Source organism: Vombatus ursinus, unplaced genomic scaffold, assembly GCF_900497805.2.
Source record: "Vombatus ursinus unplaced genomic scaffold, bare-nosed wombat genome assembly UNPS02014786.1, whole genome shotgun sequence".
In the NCBI taxonomy this organism is placed as follows: domain Eukaryota; kingdom Metazoa; phylum Chordata; class Mammalia; order Diprotodontia; family Vombatidae; genus Vombatus; species Vombatus ursinus.
The window spans coordinates 688,211-705,355 of record NW_020954564.1 but is presented as its reverse complement, the minus strand read 5'-3'; the positions used below and the strand labels follow the sequence as shown (position 1 = coordinate 705,355).

Here is a 17,145-nt window from a genome sequence, read left to right as displayed (position 1 = left end):
AAGCCCCGAAGAAAACTGTTGTCTGCACCAGCATCACCAGATTCTGAGATGCTGATTTTCAGAAGGTTGGCCACCAGGGGCTGAATTGTTTCCACCACAGCAATCCGTGAAACAATCCGTTTGAGGCAGGAAGGTATTATAATCTGTAAGAAGAAGTACCCACAGTGGGTCTTTGAAGCATAAGTCTCACGTTCTTTTATCACTTTGCAGTTTATAAAGCACTTTTCCTTACAAAAGTATTGTAAGGTAGGACACATAGGTACTATTGTCCTTTTTTTTATAAGTAGAGAAAATTGAGGCTCAGAGAATTGAGGTGACTTGCCCATGGTCATGAATTGATAAATGGCGGCCTTGAATCCTGACTTTAGATCCAGTGGTCTTGTGATTGCTCTCCACTGCTACTCTAAAATAGAAAGTAGACACAACTTGGACTGGATGAAGTAAACTGTAGAAGAGTAAGACATTCTTGAGTGCTTGCTTCTAGATATTGTGAATTGACTCACTCCTTGTTCCTGCTGAAGAAGTGGGTTTGTTTATGACCAAACGAGATAGAGAGCATTATTAGATGTAAAATGGATAATTTTGATTATATTAAAATAGTTTTGTACAAACAAAACTAATGCAGCCAAGATTAGAAGGAAAGCAGAAAGCTGGGAAACAATTTTTACAGCAAGTGTCTCTGACAAAGGCCTCATTTCTCAAATATGTAGAAGTGAGTCAAATTTATAAGAATGCAAGTGATTCCCCAATTGATAAATATCCAAAGGATAAGAATAGGCAGTTTTCAGATGAAAAAATCAAAGCTACCTATTGATCAGTGCAAATTAAAACAACTCTGAAGTATCACCTCACACCTATCAGATTGACTTATATGCCAGAAAAGGAAAATGATAAATGTTGGAGGGGATGTGGGAGAACTGGGATACTAATGCAGTGTTGGTGGAGTTGTGAACTGATCTAACTGTTCTGGACAACAATTTGGAACTCAGCTCAAAGGGCAACCAAACTGTGCATTACCTTTTGATCCAGCAATACCACTACTAGGTCTATATCTCAAAGATATCAAAAAAAATGGAGGAAAGACCTATTTGTACAAAAATATTTATAGCAGCTCTTTTTGTGGTGGCAAAGAATTAGAAATTGAGGGGAATACCTATCAACTGTGGAATGGCTGAACAAGTTGTGGTATATGATTGTAATGGAATAAAATTGTGCTGTAAGAAATGATGAGCAGCAGGTAGACTTCAGAAAAACCTGGAAAGACTTGTATGGACTGATGCTGAGTGAAATGAGCAGAATCAGGAAAACATTGTACACAGTAACAGCCACGTTGTATGATGATCAATTGTGAATGACTTAGCTATTCTCAGCAAGACAGTGATCCAAGACAATCCCAAAGGACTCATGATTAAAAATGCTATCCACCTCTAGAGAAAGAACTGATGCAGATCAAATCATACTATTTTTCACTTATTTTTTTCATAGGGTTTTTTTTTTTGGTGGGGCAATTAGTTTCTTTCACAACCTGACTAATATGGGAATATGTTTTACATGGTTGCATATATATAACCTATTGCTAACTGTCTTAGGGAGAGAGGTGGTGAGGGAGGAAAGAATTTTGGAACTCAAAATTTTAAAAAATTGAATGTTAAAAATTATCTTTACATGTAATATTGGGGCAAAAATTAAATATATGTATTTGAAAAGAAAGAAGTGAGTTTGAAAGTGAAAAGAAAATAATACCTCTAGTATCCACATCAGCACAGAGAGAATGAGGCATTCAATGGAAATCATTTCTGCTATGGGTGAATTCAGTGTTTCAACTCTCCTTTTCCCTTCTATTTTTCTTAAAAGGATTGTTTCTGGTGTCTAAATAAGAATTTGGGGAGGCACTTGAGCCTCTGTGCTTCAAAAGGACTTATTTAGGTATTCACATAGTCTAAGCCTCCAGCAAGAACGCTCTTTCCTTATCTTCTAATAGTAATAATAATAACAACAGCAATAATAAGTTAGCATTCATATTACGCTTTAAGGTTGCAGAGCACTTTATATCTGTTATCTCATTTGATCTCTACAAGAAGCCTGGGAAGTAGGTGCTGTTATTATCTCCATTTTACACACAAGGAAACTGAGGCATACTTGCTCAGGTCACTTACTTGCACAGCTAATAAGTGTCTGAGTCTGCATTTGAACTCAGGTCTTCCCTACTCCAGATCCGTCACCCTATCCCTTGTGTCCAGCTGCCTCATTAAGATAGCAGTAGTTCTAGTCCCAACAGCACTGAAGCCCATTATATGATAAATATGATATAATAGTTAACATTTATATAGCACTTATTATGTGCTCAGTATTTACAAATATTATTTCATTTGATCCTCATAACCACCCTGGGAGATAGGTGCTATTATTATCCTCATTTTACAGATGAAGAAACTGAGGTACACAGATGTTAAGTGACTTGCCCAGGATCACACATCTAGTAATTGTCTGAAACTGGTTTTGAACTTAGGTCTTTATGATTTCAGGTCTGGTGCTCTATCCACTACTCCACCTTCATGTTAATATTACATCCAAAATGGGTACTGGGATTCACAGGAAATTTTGAAAGAATCTTTTCCATGATTAATATACATCTGTCTTCAAGGAGAATGGTGTGTTTGTGGACAGGGCATCATCATCTTTTCTCAGGTCTTCATTGCAGGATCTCTGGCTTTATCTCTGTAGATTGTGTTGTATCGAGAGCAAGAAGTCCTTGATTGTGAGTGTGATATGGCCTCTGTTCACCACCTCTTGTCCCAGATCCCTCAGGACTTGCCGTATGAAACCCTGATTAGTAGAGCAGGAGATCTCTTCGTTCAGTTTCCTCCATCTGAGCTTGCCAGGGAGGTGGCTCAGCAACAAGCTGAGAGGTGAGTGGCTCCGTGGCGCTACATGATCTGGAAGTATTTCCTGGACAGAATCATACAGTATAAAGGATGTCTTTGTGGAAATTTTGGTTCCAGAGACCTAGACATGGATAGGATTCCCATTTTAGACTTCACAGGTCCTCTTAAGGGAAAAATGTACAAAAGGTATCCTTCCATTTTGCCCCCTACACAAATTCTCATCTCCATCACTTTCCTTTGCAGAACAGCAGCCTCTACCTTTAAAGACTTTGAGTTGGCATCTGCCCAGCAAAGACCAGACATGGTATTGCGGCAGCGCTTCCGAGGGTTCTTGCAGCCTGAAGATCGGACAAAAAATATCCTGACCAAACCAAGGACCAATCGCTTTGTGAAGCTGGCAGTGATGGGGCTGACAGTGGCTCTGGGAGCAGCTGCTTTAGCAGTGGTGAAGAGTGCCCTTGAGTGGGCCCCTAAATTTCAACTACAGCTATTTCCCTGACAACTGGGGAGGAGGCTCCTGTTATTTTAAATTAAGCTTCTCACCCTTCCATGGGAAGATTGAGAGGAAGTCAGCATTCCTTTATTAAAAGGGTTTATGTCAAGGGTTTTCTATCCCCACCACCCTACCTTCCCTGTCCATGATTTGCCTTTGCTTCAGGGGCTAATGGAAGGGTCCACCCAACACCAAGGGCTTTTTAGGGCCATGGTATTAAACCTCTTTATCTCTTTGGTCATTAAGCAGTGGGTTTCTAATTGGGCAGATGTCTGCCATCTTCCCCTGTGACAGGGGAATTGAGTTACTTTAACTCCCTTTTGTCTTTGGAGCTCATGTGGACTGAGCTCAACTGAATTATGGGAGACCAGTAGTAACCTGAGCCACTGCAAGCCTCCTGTCCTTACTGCAGGGGTTTCTCTTGCCTCTCTTCCTTTTTATACAAGGGAGGAAGGAACCATCACAGTAGTTGAATGGTTGGAAGAAGGTTGAGCAAAAGCCAGGGAGGGTCTGTAGGTATTCAGAGAACAGAGAAAGTTCTTAAACGGAACTGTTTGTAAGGTCCTGATAATCCATTGGCCACCATACTTTTTTTCCAAGTTCACTTTCTGAGTTCTCCAGTCAGTGAAGCTTTGACATGACCCAGTTAGCCAAGGATTTAGTGTTAATTTTTTCCATCTTCCCAGTGCAGTTAGTTGAGAAATAAACAGACAGGTATGAAATAGGTCACTGGGCAAATCCTATTCCCAGCCCAGGGATCCCTTGGGCACATCCTGTCAAGCATAAATGGGTAATGATTTTTTCAGATTCAGTTCTGAGTTGATCTTCTCTTCTTTTTTGTTCCTCTGCCCCCCAGGGCCCCTGAGCCACATAGATGGCATATAAAAGCCATTGTTATTACAATTTTTTGAATATACATATAAACTTGCTTTACTAACGTTCTTTGTCCATGGAAAAAGAGCTACTACTTAGGAGGGTGAACATGAGGCCCTGAAAACTACTTGCCATCAAGTGTTTTTGTATGTCAACCCAAATTAAATTTGTAAACAGTCCAAACCTCCACAAAACCCACTCAGCCTGTCATGTCTTGGGCTTTTCTCTGGTCCCTCCATCCCCAAAAGAAACACCCACACACTACCTCTTTATCACTTCATAGGTTCAGTTCTGTCTTTCCCCCAGGCAGTTTCTTATTTTGTAGGGAATATTGCTAGAAATTGACCATTCCTTCAGGAGGGGTAAATTGCAGTCTCTGTGAAGCTCAGCAGGATCCTGGAGGAACCAAACCCACGCTCCCATACTTGTGGCACGAGATGTGGGGGAAGTAGGTTTAAATTCATCAGTCCATTTAGAAAGTGGCTTTTCCAATACCCAGAGCCAGGTTTATTTTAAACCTGACTCTGGCTAGAAAAAAAAAAAGTGCCTTTTCTGCTTCTTTAGAGAAACTGGGGTGTCAGATGTTAAACAGCCACTCAGCCGTCTTCCTCTAAATCTTTCCCGGTCTCTTCTGCACGGTTCTCTTTTACAGGTATTTTGTTACAAGTGAAGGTATCAGATGCACTCCCCCTAGTGAATCCTGCTTTCACTCCTTTCTCACTCAGAAATCTTTGCCTAGTCTGACCACATGGTGGGCATGAGATGGGTGGTTTATTTTTTTGGCAGGAGCCTTCCCAAAGGGTTGGAAGGGTGTCAAACATTGAATTTTCACTACGCACTTTAAAACTAAGAGAAACTCTGAAGCAGGGTGAAGGGAGGATCCTGTGAAATCCTTCTTAAGGTTTGACACGAATGGCCAAACAGGTGATGAGAATCCTCCCCAAGGGCTTAGGGGCAGTCTAGCTTTAAGTTGGTTGCATTCTAGGGAGCCATCCTGATGATTCTGATGACAAAGGAAACTCCTTCCCAAGTAAAGAGAGTGGAACCCCGCCAGGTTATGATGTCAGCATAAGGGAGGACTGGCTGTGTATTAGCATTTTGCTACAGGGAGACTGATCTCTTTTAATAAGCTGAAGGTGCTCATTAGTAGGGAACAGGTGTAGTCAGGATCCTAAAATTGTTACCAGTCCCTCCACCCAACCCACAGTCTTCCTGAAAGCAAAATAAACTAGCTTCTCTCTTACCCTGATGGAAAAAAGGAAGGAAAATTCACTTGCCTTGCTCCTTTCTTGAGGCTAAGGATGTCCTTTTGCCAACGAGGAAAAAACTCATACTCTCCTATCTTCAGGTGATTTACTTATTCTGTAAAGAATATATATGTGTAAATACAATTTGTACAGATCCCTGTATGAAATAAACAGCCATGTGTGGTTACTAAACAATCTCAGCCTCTTCTGTCAGCTTATTGCCTGTTGTCCCTCCTTTCTGGATGGACCAGATCAGCAATTCAGGTTACTTCTATTGATCAATAAACATTTATTATAGGCTTGTTATGTGCCAGGCCCTATGCTAATCACTGGGGGTACAAAAAGAGGCAGAAAAGCCCCTGTCCTCGAGAAGCTTGCAGTCTTAACGGGGGAGGCAATGTGCAAACAAAGCAATGAACTGGACGTAGTTAGTGGAAGGCACTGAAATAAAGAGGAGTTGGGGAAGGCTTCCTGTAGAAGAAGATAGGAATCTGTCTCGTTCTTGAAGCCAGGGAGGAGGTGGGAGGGCACACCCGTCATGCAGGACAGCCAGAGAGAATGCTCAGAGCCAAGGGACGGAGTGCCTTATTTATGGAGTGGCCAAGAAGCCAGTGTCACTAGACTGAAGAGTGCCTGTTGGGGAGTAAAGTATTAGAAGACTGGAAAGGTAGAAGGGATCTAGGTTATAAAGGGCCTTGAATGGCAAACAGCGTTTTGTACTTGCTCCTGGAGTTGATAGGGAGCCATTGGCATTTAAGTAGAGGGCTGACATAGTTGGAACTGCACTTCAGGAAAATCACTAATGGCTGGAGGATGGACTGGAGTGGGGAGAGGCATGGGGCGGGCAGACCCACCAGCTGCTATTGCAGTAATCCAGTGTGAAGTGTCGAGGGCCTGTATCGATATAGTGGTAGTGTCAGAGGAGAGAGATGTGGCAAAGGTGAAATTGAGAGGCCTTGATAGCAGCTTAGATGTTGGAGTCAAGAGATGGTGAGGAATCCAGGATGACTCCTAGCTTGTGAGCCTGGGGATGGAAAGGATGGTCTTGCCCTCTGCAGTAATGGAGAAAGGAGTTGGGGGGTGGGGTTAGGGGAAAAGTTCTGGTTTGTACATGTTGAGTTTAAGATGTCTACTGGACATCTAGTTTGAGATGTCTGAAAGGCAGTTGGAAATTTAAGATTAGAGGTCAGCAGAGAGATTGGGGCAGGATAGGTAGATTTGAAAATCATCAGTGTAGAAATGATAATTAAATCTGTGGGAGCTGATGATATCACCAAGCAAAGAAATACAAAAGGAGAAGAGGGCCCAGGACAGAACCCTGAGGGACACCTATGGGTTAAAGGCATGATCTGGAAGAAGATCCAGAAAAGGAGACAGAGAAGGAGTGAGACCCAGGAGAGAATGGTGTCCTGAAAACCTAGAGAGACAAGTATCAAGGAGGAGGGAGTGCTCAATAGTGTCAAAGGCTACAGAAAGGTCAGGAAGAAGGAGGACTAAAGAAAGCCCATTGGATTTGGCAAGTAAGAGATCATTAGTAACTTTGGAGAGATCAGTTTTGGTGGAATGGTAAGGTCAGAAGCCAGCTAGCACTGAAGGTTTTCCATATCCCATCTGGGAAATTGGGTTGGCAGCCTCTATGTTGCTTCCTGCAGGTAAGTGACCAGTCTTCTGACCAATATAGCTGGACCACGTCAAATCAGATGTAGCTCCATGATTCGCCAGGAGATCTGTAACAAAAGCTGCATGATGCTCTAGCTACATCCCTCCTATTTCTGCAGTTTGATACCTATCTATTTATGGAAAGACAGCTAGCTATCTGTATAACTCCTAGCTGTACTATGTTGGGGAAGGGCATGGGATTGTTAATGGTTAAGTAGTCACAGGCCCTGAAGTCTTATGGGATTGATTACATGCATCAGCACTGTTGAGAGTAGTCCTCTAAAAGCCCTCCTGCCTACATTTTAACCTCCAGTTGGCAGCAGGCAGGAGCCCAGGGCTTAGCAGTAAGCCTCTGCCCTAGAGCTGGTTCATTTGGGAAGAGGAGAGCAGCTCTAGCATGAGCTTTCTATTAATACTGTCTGCCCAGGCCAGGAATATAGAAGGAAAGAAGTGCTAAAGAAACCCAAACTCACCCCTTGAGATGGCTTGTCATTGCTTCAAAGCAGGGTTCTTGGATCTGGGGCCTATGAACTTGTTTTTAAAAATATTGTGATAACTCTTTCAATGTAATTGTAACCTTTTGTAATCCTGTATATTTTTATGCATTTCAAAAAGTCCCGAGGAAGGGGTCCATGGGCCTCGTCAGATTGGCAAAGGGATCTGCGACACAGTGACGGGTAGAGCCAATGCTTTAGAGCCAAAGACGAGAAACTTCCATTCCTAATCATGCCCTGTGCCTCCAGCCTCCTTTGGGACCCTTTAAGCTAGTCTCTAACAGCAGAAACAAAGGTCTGTACAAAACTTGGCTCTGCGACTTAACAAGCCATGTGACATTGGGCAAGGCACTTGGCCTCTCTCTGGGCGTGTTTTCTCATCTGTAAAATAAGGATAATGAGCCAGGAGGTAGATAATCCTGCCTGCCTCATAGAGTAGTTGGTTAGGATTAAACAAGATATTGTAAAATGCTTTGTAAGTAGTAAAGCAGCATAGAAATATTAGATATTTGTATTATTCCATCCTTTTCTCCCCTACCTTCCATACTTCCATAACTTGTACCATGGAATAACCCAATGCCAGCCTTCTAAAGGTTAAATTATTCAGCGTATGTTTTATGAAGTCTTCGGCTGGGGCTTTAGATTAGTTTTGTCTCCTGGCTGCCAACCAGGAGGGTAGAGCAGCTGGGTGGCTCAAAGAATAGAGCACTGGGACCTAGAGTCAGGAAAAGCCTGAGTTCAAAAGCAACCTCAGACACTGGCTGTGTGACCCTGAACAAGTCACTTAACTTCTGTTTGCCTCAGTTTTGACATCTGTAAAATGGAGATAATAATAGCACCTACCTCCCAAGATTATTGTAAGATAATAATTGTAATGCACTTAACACAGTGCCTGGCACATAGTACAGTGCTGTACAAATGTTAGCTATTATGATCACAGTTGGATGTTGAATAGTGACATCTTAGAGCAGATGAGCTTGCCTGTAGGCTTACTTAGTGTTTATTTGTTTTTCAAGTTAGTGGCTAAATACAAATCTCTGCAATATTTCTGACCAGTAGTTATCAGCATCTGCTTGAAGACCCCCAGGGAGGGGTAACCCATTTTCTTATGAGGCAGCTCATTAGTATTAGAAAATTTTTTTCTTTATGTTGAGTCAAAATCTGCCTCTGGAATTTTTACCTGTAGTTAGTTCTGTACTGTGCTCTGGGGCCAAGAAGAATAAGTCTGAACCCTCTTCTGAATTGCAGCTTTTTAAATACTTAAGGACAACCATCATCTCCACCACCCCACCCTTAACCCCTCTCCATCTTCCTCCCCCCTCCCTCTCCCCTATCCCTAAGACTACTTTTATCATTTTAAGGATCTCTTTCACCCAATTTTCATGTCACTTCATCATACTAGTTTCCCTCTGAATGTACTAGATTGTAAATCACCTCTCTGAAATGTGGTACCCAGAACTGAACACAAAAATCCATATGGGTTCAAATCAGGGCCTGTCACTTCCCTTGTTCCGGACACCACTCTGCTATGAAAGCAGCTGAAGAGTGTATTAACTTTTTTTCGCCATCACACTGGGTGTTCACCGAGTTTGGAATTTTTGACTCTTTTTTTCACATGAACTGTTTTCTAGCCTTGCCTCCCCCAAAAGCCTCCCCCTTCGTTCTGTGAAGAATGACCGAGTTGGTTCTCAACCTGTAATCTAGACTCAAGAGGCTCCATATTAGTCCTAAAGTAGGAAGAGAATGGAACAATATCAAAAGTACTGCTTCAGAATCTATCCAAACAACTTTCCCAGTAAGAATTGTTACTCACAAATATAGCTGTATAATTTCAAAGCACTTGTTCCTCATAACAACCCTATGAAGTAGGTAATATTTTATTTAGCCCCATTTTGCAGATGGGTAAACTGAGGCACAAAATGACTTGCCCAAGGTCACTAAGCCAGTTAGTGCCATAACTTGAACCTCTATTTCTACTGAACCATATCACCCAAGCTTAAAGGTGGGCCTTAAGAGATCACAGATTTAGAACTGGAAGGGACCTTAAAGGTCATTAAGTCCAACTCCCTTGTTTTAAAGCTTAGGATACAGAGGCAGAGAGAAATTGTGACTTGCCCATTGTCACACTCTGAGACAGTATTGGAACCCAGATCTTTACATTGCCAAGTCCAGCATCCTATACACTGCACCATACTACCTCCAAAAGGCTGCTGTCAAGAGAGATATAAATCCGTGTCTCCAGTGAGACTTTGATTCTCTCAGTCAAGCCTCTCATTTTACAGAGGAAGAAATTGAGGCTGACCGAAGGTGAGTACCACACCTTAGGTCATACAACCAATTAGTGGGAGAGTGGGACGTTAGATATGACTTTGCCTTAAAGCTACATATTGGCACATGTATCTCTGCACGTGGTTCATTAGTGTGGCTTGGCAAGCTAGCTAGGGCTATAAGCAGACCTCTCTGCCTATAACAGAAGGGGGAACTGGCCATCCAAGTTGGAGGTCCATACACTCTTCCCCATGGCAAGTTTCCCCGTATTAGAGAATGAAGTCATGGTCAAAATCAATAAGACATATTCTTTTTGCTGATTCCAGTCATCTGCATTAACACGTTGCTGTCTCTGGTAATGAAGAATAGTGTGTTCACTTCCAGAACTCAAACTCTACTATAGAGCAACAGAAACCATTTGGTATTGGTTAAAAAATAGAAGCAGATTAATGGAACAGACTAGACAGGGGAGACTCAGAAGTAATGGAATTCAATAACCCAGTCTTTGATAAACCAGAAAACAAGGTAAATACTCCCCATCTGATAAACTTGGGAAAACTGGAAAGCAGTCTGGCAGAAATTGGATTTAGACCAACACCTTACACTGTATTTCACAGTATATTCTAAATAGACCTTTACTTAAGGTCATGTTTTAAAAAAAAAATTCGAAGAGAAGCAGATCATATAACTCTCATGTGCACAGGTAGGAGATGTGTTCTTAACCAGACAAGGGATAGAGGCCAATTGCAAAAGATCAAAACAAAACAAAAAACCATGGTTTTAATAAAATTTTCACAAACAGAATTAATGAAGTTAGGATAAAAAAGGAAATAATAGAATGAGGGAAAATCTTTGTATCAAATTTCTCTGATAGGGTTTAGTATGTATGTTGTATAAACAATTAACATTATACATAAAATATGTATATATACATATAAATATAACAGATTGTATATAAAAGCCATTCCCCAATAAATAAATGGTGGAAAGATGAATGAACAGTTCTCAAAAGAAAAATCACAAACTATTAATCATAGGAAAGAATGCTCCAAATCACTAATACTAATAAAAATTAAAATCAAGCCCTGAGGTTTCAACTTAAACCTTTCAAATTGACAAAGATGGCAGTAGTTAATGTTGGAGGGATTGTAGGAAAGTAAGCACCCTAGTATATTTTTGGTAGGGCTGTGAATCAGTACAAGCAATTTAGGTCATGCAAGTAAAGTAATTAAAATGTCCATACTCTTTGACCCAGGGATTCCATCACTAGGCTTATAGCTTAAGGAAGCCATTGATAAGAAAAAAGTTCCCTTATCTACCAAAATATTCATAAGCAGTACCTTTTTTTTTTTTTTTAGGTCACTGGCATCTTCATAATGAACATTTATTCCTTACATCCTGATTTCTTTTTTTAAGTTTTCAACATTCACTTCTATAAGATTTTGAGTTCCAAATTTTTTTCTCCCTCCCTCCTTTTCCCCTTCCCCAAGATGGCAAGCAATCTGATATAGACTATACATGTGCAATCATATTAAACATATTTCTACATTAGTCATGCATAAACAATACTTTTTGTGATAGCAAAGAATTGGAAATAAAGTGAATGCCCATCAACGAGGAAATGGCTAACCAAATTGTGGTGCATGAGTGTAATGGAATATTACTGTGTTGTAAGAAGTGACAAATGAGATGAATAGAGAACAGCATGGAAAGATCTGTATGAACTGATGCAGAGTGAAATAAACAGAGCTGATGAAACAATTTACACAATGACTACAACAATGTAAATGGACAGAACAACCACGCACCCAAAAAAAAAAAACAACCCAAGTGGATATAAAAAAATTACAAAGAACAAGTATGACTTCAAAAGAGAAATATGAGAAAATACCCCTTCACTTTGCAGAGGTGAGAGGGCCACAAGTGTCGGACATTGTACGTAATTTCAGAGTTTTTTTTTTTTTTTAATGTATTGATCAGTTATGCTGATTTCTCTCCTCTTTTTCTTAATTTGTCTTTCAAAAGTAATGTTATATGAGATGACTCTCTGGCAGAGGTGGGGGGAATAGTGGGGGAAATTATAGTAATATAAAAAAGGGATCAATAAAAAAATTATTCTTTTTAAAAAGGAGTGGGCTGTTTTCCTTGAATGTCCTGCCTTAGAACTAGAGCATTTGACAAATAGGCTACGACATGGCAGAAAGCTGAAAAGCACTGCTCTGGTTTCATGGCCTCAATCTTCTATGTGCCTCTTAGATGTCACACTAACCACAGCTTGTGGTTCCATTTGAAAAGTCCTGCGTCTGCCAGCCTGGCGCCCTGGGGTCCAAGATCAATTCTTCCACAAACCAGCCCAATGACTGTGAGCAAATTATTTCTCCTCCCTATGTCTGTTTCATTCTCTGTGAAATGACTATAATGATATTTGCAAAACTATTCTCATTAGGTAGTTGTTAGATAAAGACAACAGAAAAATGAATCAGCATTACTTTTTTTTCCCAGTGTCTCTAAGTTTAAAAAAAAAAAAAAGGGCAGGACAGGCCTAAAGCTGGACCTAGCACTGTAAGTCTGGAGGAGGGTGAAAGACAGGAGCAGCTGGCACAGGAATCCTGATGTCAACCAGGAAGGCTTGCTTTCATTCTCTGGTTTGGTTTCTTCTTTTTTTTTCCCCCACCAGCCCTTGTGGTTCAGCCACATCCTTCTTCTTTCATAAAACGTGGCAGTTTTCTGCTTCTGCTCTGAGTTTGTAATTACCACTTCTCCAGCCATGATCTGGTTTGGAAATTCCCATGTGATGTATCATAGCAGAATTGATAGAACCCAGAAAAGAGCACCCCTAATGTTTTATGTGATCTGTCCTCTAAGTCTTCATGTGCAAAGCTAAAGACAGCATGACTTCAGGGCCTGGAAAACCACCCCCTTACCTGCTCTCTGGGGCCCAGAATTCCAGTAACAGGATGAAAACTTTCACTGCACCGTTCCTTCATTGCCATCGTAGAATCACTCATCTGTACAGTGAGAGGCTGTGGATAATTATGAACATGGAGTGAGGAAGACTCCTAAGATTCTGAGTCACTTACTGGGTTTGTCTGGCCTCTGGAGCCTCAGACACTTTATCTACTATATTTTGATTAGGATGTGATCTGAGCTGGTGGATGGAGTTCCCACATTTGAAGTATTGATGCATTTAGAGAGTGCTTTGGTTCACAGAGCACAAAAGCAGAGCCCCCCAGTGTTTATTATCCCCATTTACAGAAAAAGGAAGCTGAGGTTTAGAGGTTAAATTACTTGTCCTGGAGCAAACAATTTTGCCGGAATTCAACTTGAACCCCAAAAGATTATTGACTTTTGCCATCCCACTGTTTCCTGCTGACTTTCTAAATGTGGGTTGGTCGGTTGAATGAACGAGTGAGCAATCAATCAGTCAGAAAGAAGAGTGATGGAATTCATGAAGTATAAACGTGATTGATTTCAGAGCCCCTACTGAGGGGAGAGGGATGGGCACAAAGGGTTGGGGTAGAGCGCAGCAGTGGCGAAAGAAGGGCAGGACATCTTTTTTCTTCTCCTTCTTGCCCTGGGGTTGGCCTTGCTGGTGTCTCTGCTGGCAGAATGTGGACATCAGCAAAGTATGAGGGTTCCCTCGTTGCCCTTATCAGTAAGGAGAGCACAGGCAAAGGGAATCGGTGAAGGCAGGGACGCGGATCTTTCCTTCTCCTTCCCTGGATTTCCGCCCGTACCAGTGCCAGCTGAGGACCGGAAGTGCTGAGAGTTGGACTTTGAATTGCCTGGGACCTGGTAGGTCTTTAATTGCCATGCTAAGAGAGGGTTTTTATACACATCTGTAGCCTGCTCTGGGGGCCAGGATGGGGAGCAGTGGGCTCGCAGCCTGCTGGGCAAACCTCACCTTGGCTGTTGAGGGGGTGGGCTGTGTCTGTGGGGGGGTCTCTCTTCCCCTTTCCCCGTCTCTCCTCCTTCTTTCCTCTTTTCCTCTCTCCCCATTTTTCTCTCTTCCATCTCCTCCCCTTTTTCTCCTCTCTCCCCTCCCCAACTCTCACTCTCTCCCCCTTCTTCCTTCCCTCTTCTCAAACTGTCTTTCCTCCTCTCTCCTATTCTATCTAGAGAAAAATTGAGAGATTCCAGGAGACCTTGGAGAAGAATACTCTAGACCCTTAATCTGCTCATGAACTACTTTATTTTTTAAAAAAACTTTATTCGTGCATTAAAATGTCTTAGTTTTCTTAATTTTTTATGATTTCACTGCATTCTTTTCAAAATTTCTATTGAAATATTTTTATATCACCATAGTTTTCCCTCTCCCCCTCCCAGAGAACCATTGCATTATTTTTTAAATCATAATTTTATTCACATATTTTGTTTCTGAGAGGTGGACTGAGGTAATGGTTTAAGGGCTGGTCTCAGGCTGGAAGAATTGGCTTCAAGTATGACCTGTACCATATACTGGCCGGATGTATGACCCTGGGCAAGTCACCTCCTCTTGGTACCTTAGGCAATTCTCTAAAATTCTAAACTGCAGATTAAGTGATAATCTACATAGGTTGAGAAAGTTCCTCACCAGGGCACCTTACACAGGAAATCACAGGTCCAGTTTAAAAGGGAAAAGAGGATTTCTTTTGTTTTTGCACCACCTTTTCTCAATAGGTACCATTTCCAAAAATCCAACTCTTGTTTAATAGAGATACAGATTTAAAAAGAAGGGAAAGTGGTGCAGTCCTGAAAACTAAGGGGGGTGCCCGTCAATTTGGGAATGGTTGAACAAGTTTATGGCATAAATATTATGTGACTATAAACAAATGACAATAGGAATAGTTGAGAAGAAACCAGGAAAGACTTGGAGGAACTGAGGCAGTGGGAAAGGAGCAGAACCAGTAGAACAATTGATCCAGTAACAACAACACCAAAGACCAATAACTTTGAAAGCTGTAAGAATTATGATCGATGCAATGACCAATGGATGACGAAGTAAATGAACTACCCACTTCCTGGTAGAGGGAGGATGGACTCAGGTTGTACAATGAGGCCAATATTTTTGGAGAGAGTTGGTAGGGGGATTTGTTTTCCTTGCCTATGCATAACTGTGAAAAGAGTTTTGTTTCTCTTTTTTGCAATTTGTGGGAGTGAGTGGGCAGGAGGGAGGTGAAGCTCAAAGGAAAGAAAGAACAGAGCAACTCACACAAGTATATGTGATATTCCCCGATTTGTGCAAAGAAGGGAATGATTTTTCCCTATTTCTTCTGGGGCTCAACTAGGCCATTTTAATTAAAGCATGCAGCTTCGATTATTTTTCTTTCTATTTCTATTGTTGTCATTGTTTGATTTTCCTGCATTTGTCTTCATCACTCTACAATAGTTCAGATGAGTTTTTCGATGCTTCTCTGAATTCTTCACATGCCTAATTTCTTAAGATGATTCTGTTACATAAATATACCATAACTTGTTTAGCCATCCCCCAATGGATGGGAATCTACTTTGCTTGTAGGTCTTTACAGCCACCAAAAATGCCTCTATGAATTTTTGGGTGTATTTGGTTCCTTTCTGTCTTTGACATTTGGTGACCCATTTTAATCTACCATCTGGGGTGCTGTGAGGTAGTACATGCCATCATTCTATGACTAATATCGAGGGCCTTTGGTAGAGCATGTGCTCAACTCAGCTGACACCTTCATTCCCTTGGTGAAAGTAAAGTTTTGAATTTAGCTCCTGATGTAGTTCTTGCTGTTAGGCAGAGATGGTTGTTGTTTGTCCTTTGTTTTCAAAAAGAGCCAGTGACATTGCAGGTGATGTCTTGACTTGTGAGTGGACTGGATTGAAGTGAGGCAGAGCTGCACAAAGTTGTCAGCCTCACTCTCTCTTCCAGAGTCATCCAAGTCCAGTGACGACTGGCGATGGCCCAGGATGCAGTGAATGACCTTGGCATCTTCAATGCCTGACCAAGCCCTAAGTGCTCCACAGCTCCTGCTTCAGCCGCCTTTGTGGCCATTGGAACAAATTGTGCTCATCTACCCAATCCACCAGGGGAAGTCTTCACATGCTTGGGATAGACACCTCACTATCTCACCTGCGGGTCTAAAGCCAATCGGTTACCCTCCACCTGGGTTAGCCCGTCTGCCAAGACAGTTTTACCGGTGTGCGACCACTGCTCATGCTACAGCTTCTTGGAGCTACAGGTGAGAGCTGTGTGAAGGTAGACACCAAAGGCGGGTGAGCAGCCCTGAAATGCGCTTGGCAAGCCCTCACACCTGAGGTGCTAGTCCTCCCTGAACACCCCACACACAGAGATGGCTGACCTGAGCAGCGTTGGGTGTTTTATTTTTTATATTTTTGGGGGACAAGAATAGTGATTTCCATGGTATAGGGAAATCCCTCTATCAATGCGGGTGGCATCCACTCTGCAACTGACAGGTTAAAACAAATGGCTAGCCCACGGTTACCAACTCATGTATCAGAGGTAGGAACTGAACCCAGGTCATCCTAACTCCTCTACTAATTACTACACATGATGTCTCTCATGGAATTTTATTACTCTGACTTTTAAAAGACTATTTCTTATAGCAAGGGTAATTGAAACCGCAACGGCAGTGTGTTCTCCTTAGGGGTCACACACAGGGTGGGTGGAGAAGTCAAAACAATGGGAAGTGACACATGAGTGTTACTTGGGGCAGCCCCACTCACACACTATTTTATGTGTAAGGTACACTCTCTTTACCTCACCATTACATGTGAGTATTCATTTTCACACCACACTAGAAACTATGCCACATAACAAGGACCAGCTGAAGGAGCTATTTAGCCCAGAGGAGAGAGAGAGGAGAGAGAGGAGGGGATGGAAAGTGCTCATATCTATCTTTAAGCATTTTGAAGTGCTGTCTTGTGGAAGAGGGCAAGCTAGTTGGCACAGTAGATAGAGCGCTGGACTTGGAATCAGGAAGACATGTTCATGAGTTCAAATCATGCCTCAGGCACTCACCAGCTGCATGAACCCGGGGCAAGTCACTTAACCCCGTTTGCCTCAATTCCTCATCTGGAGAAGGAAATGGCAAACCACTGCAGTATCTTTGCCGAGAAGACCCCTTAAAGGGTCAGGAAGAGTCGGACGTAACTGAAAATGACTCAGCGACCACACCTTGTGGAAGAGGGAAGAATGAGAAGCAATGGGTAGGAAGCAAATTTCAACTTCATGTGAAGAAAAAGTATTGGAGCTGTCTAAA

At 41.9% G+C, this 17,145-nt stretch overlaps 1 protein-coding gene across 1 annotated transcript in view; it reads left to right on the top strand.

Annotated features, from left to right (window-relative positions):
- LOC114046950 (TBC1 domain family member 20) overlaps positions 1 to 5,693 on the top strand; it is a 38,341-nt gene extending 32,648 nt beyond the window's left edge. The window contains exons 7-8 of the mRNA XM_027867592.1: positions 2,725 to 2,909; positions 3,129 to 5,693. Of these exons, the coding sequence (XP_027723393.1) occupies positions 2,725 to 2,909; positions 3,129 to 3,384 (441 nt within the window). The 3' untranslated portion in view covers positions 3,385 to 5,693. The remainder of the gene's footprint in view (positions 1 to 2,724; positions 2,910 to 3,128) is intronic.
- Positions 5,694 to 17,145: the final 11,452 nt, after the last annotated feature.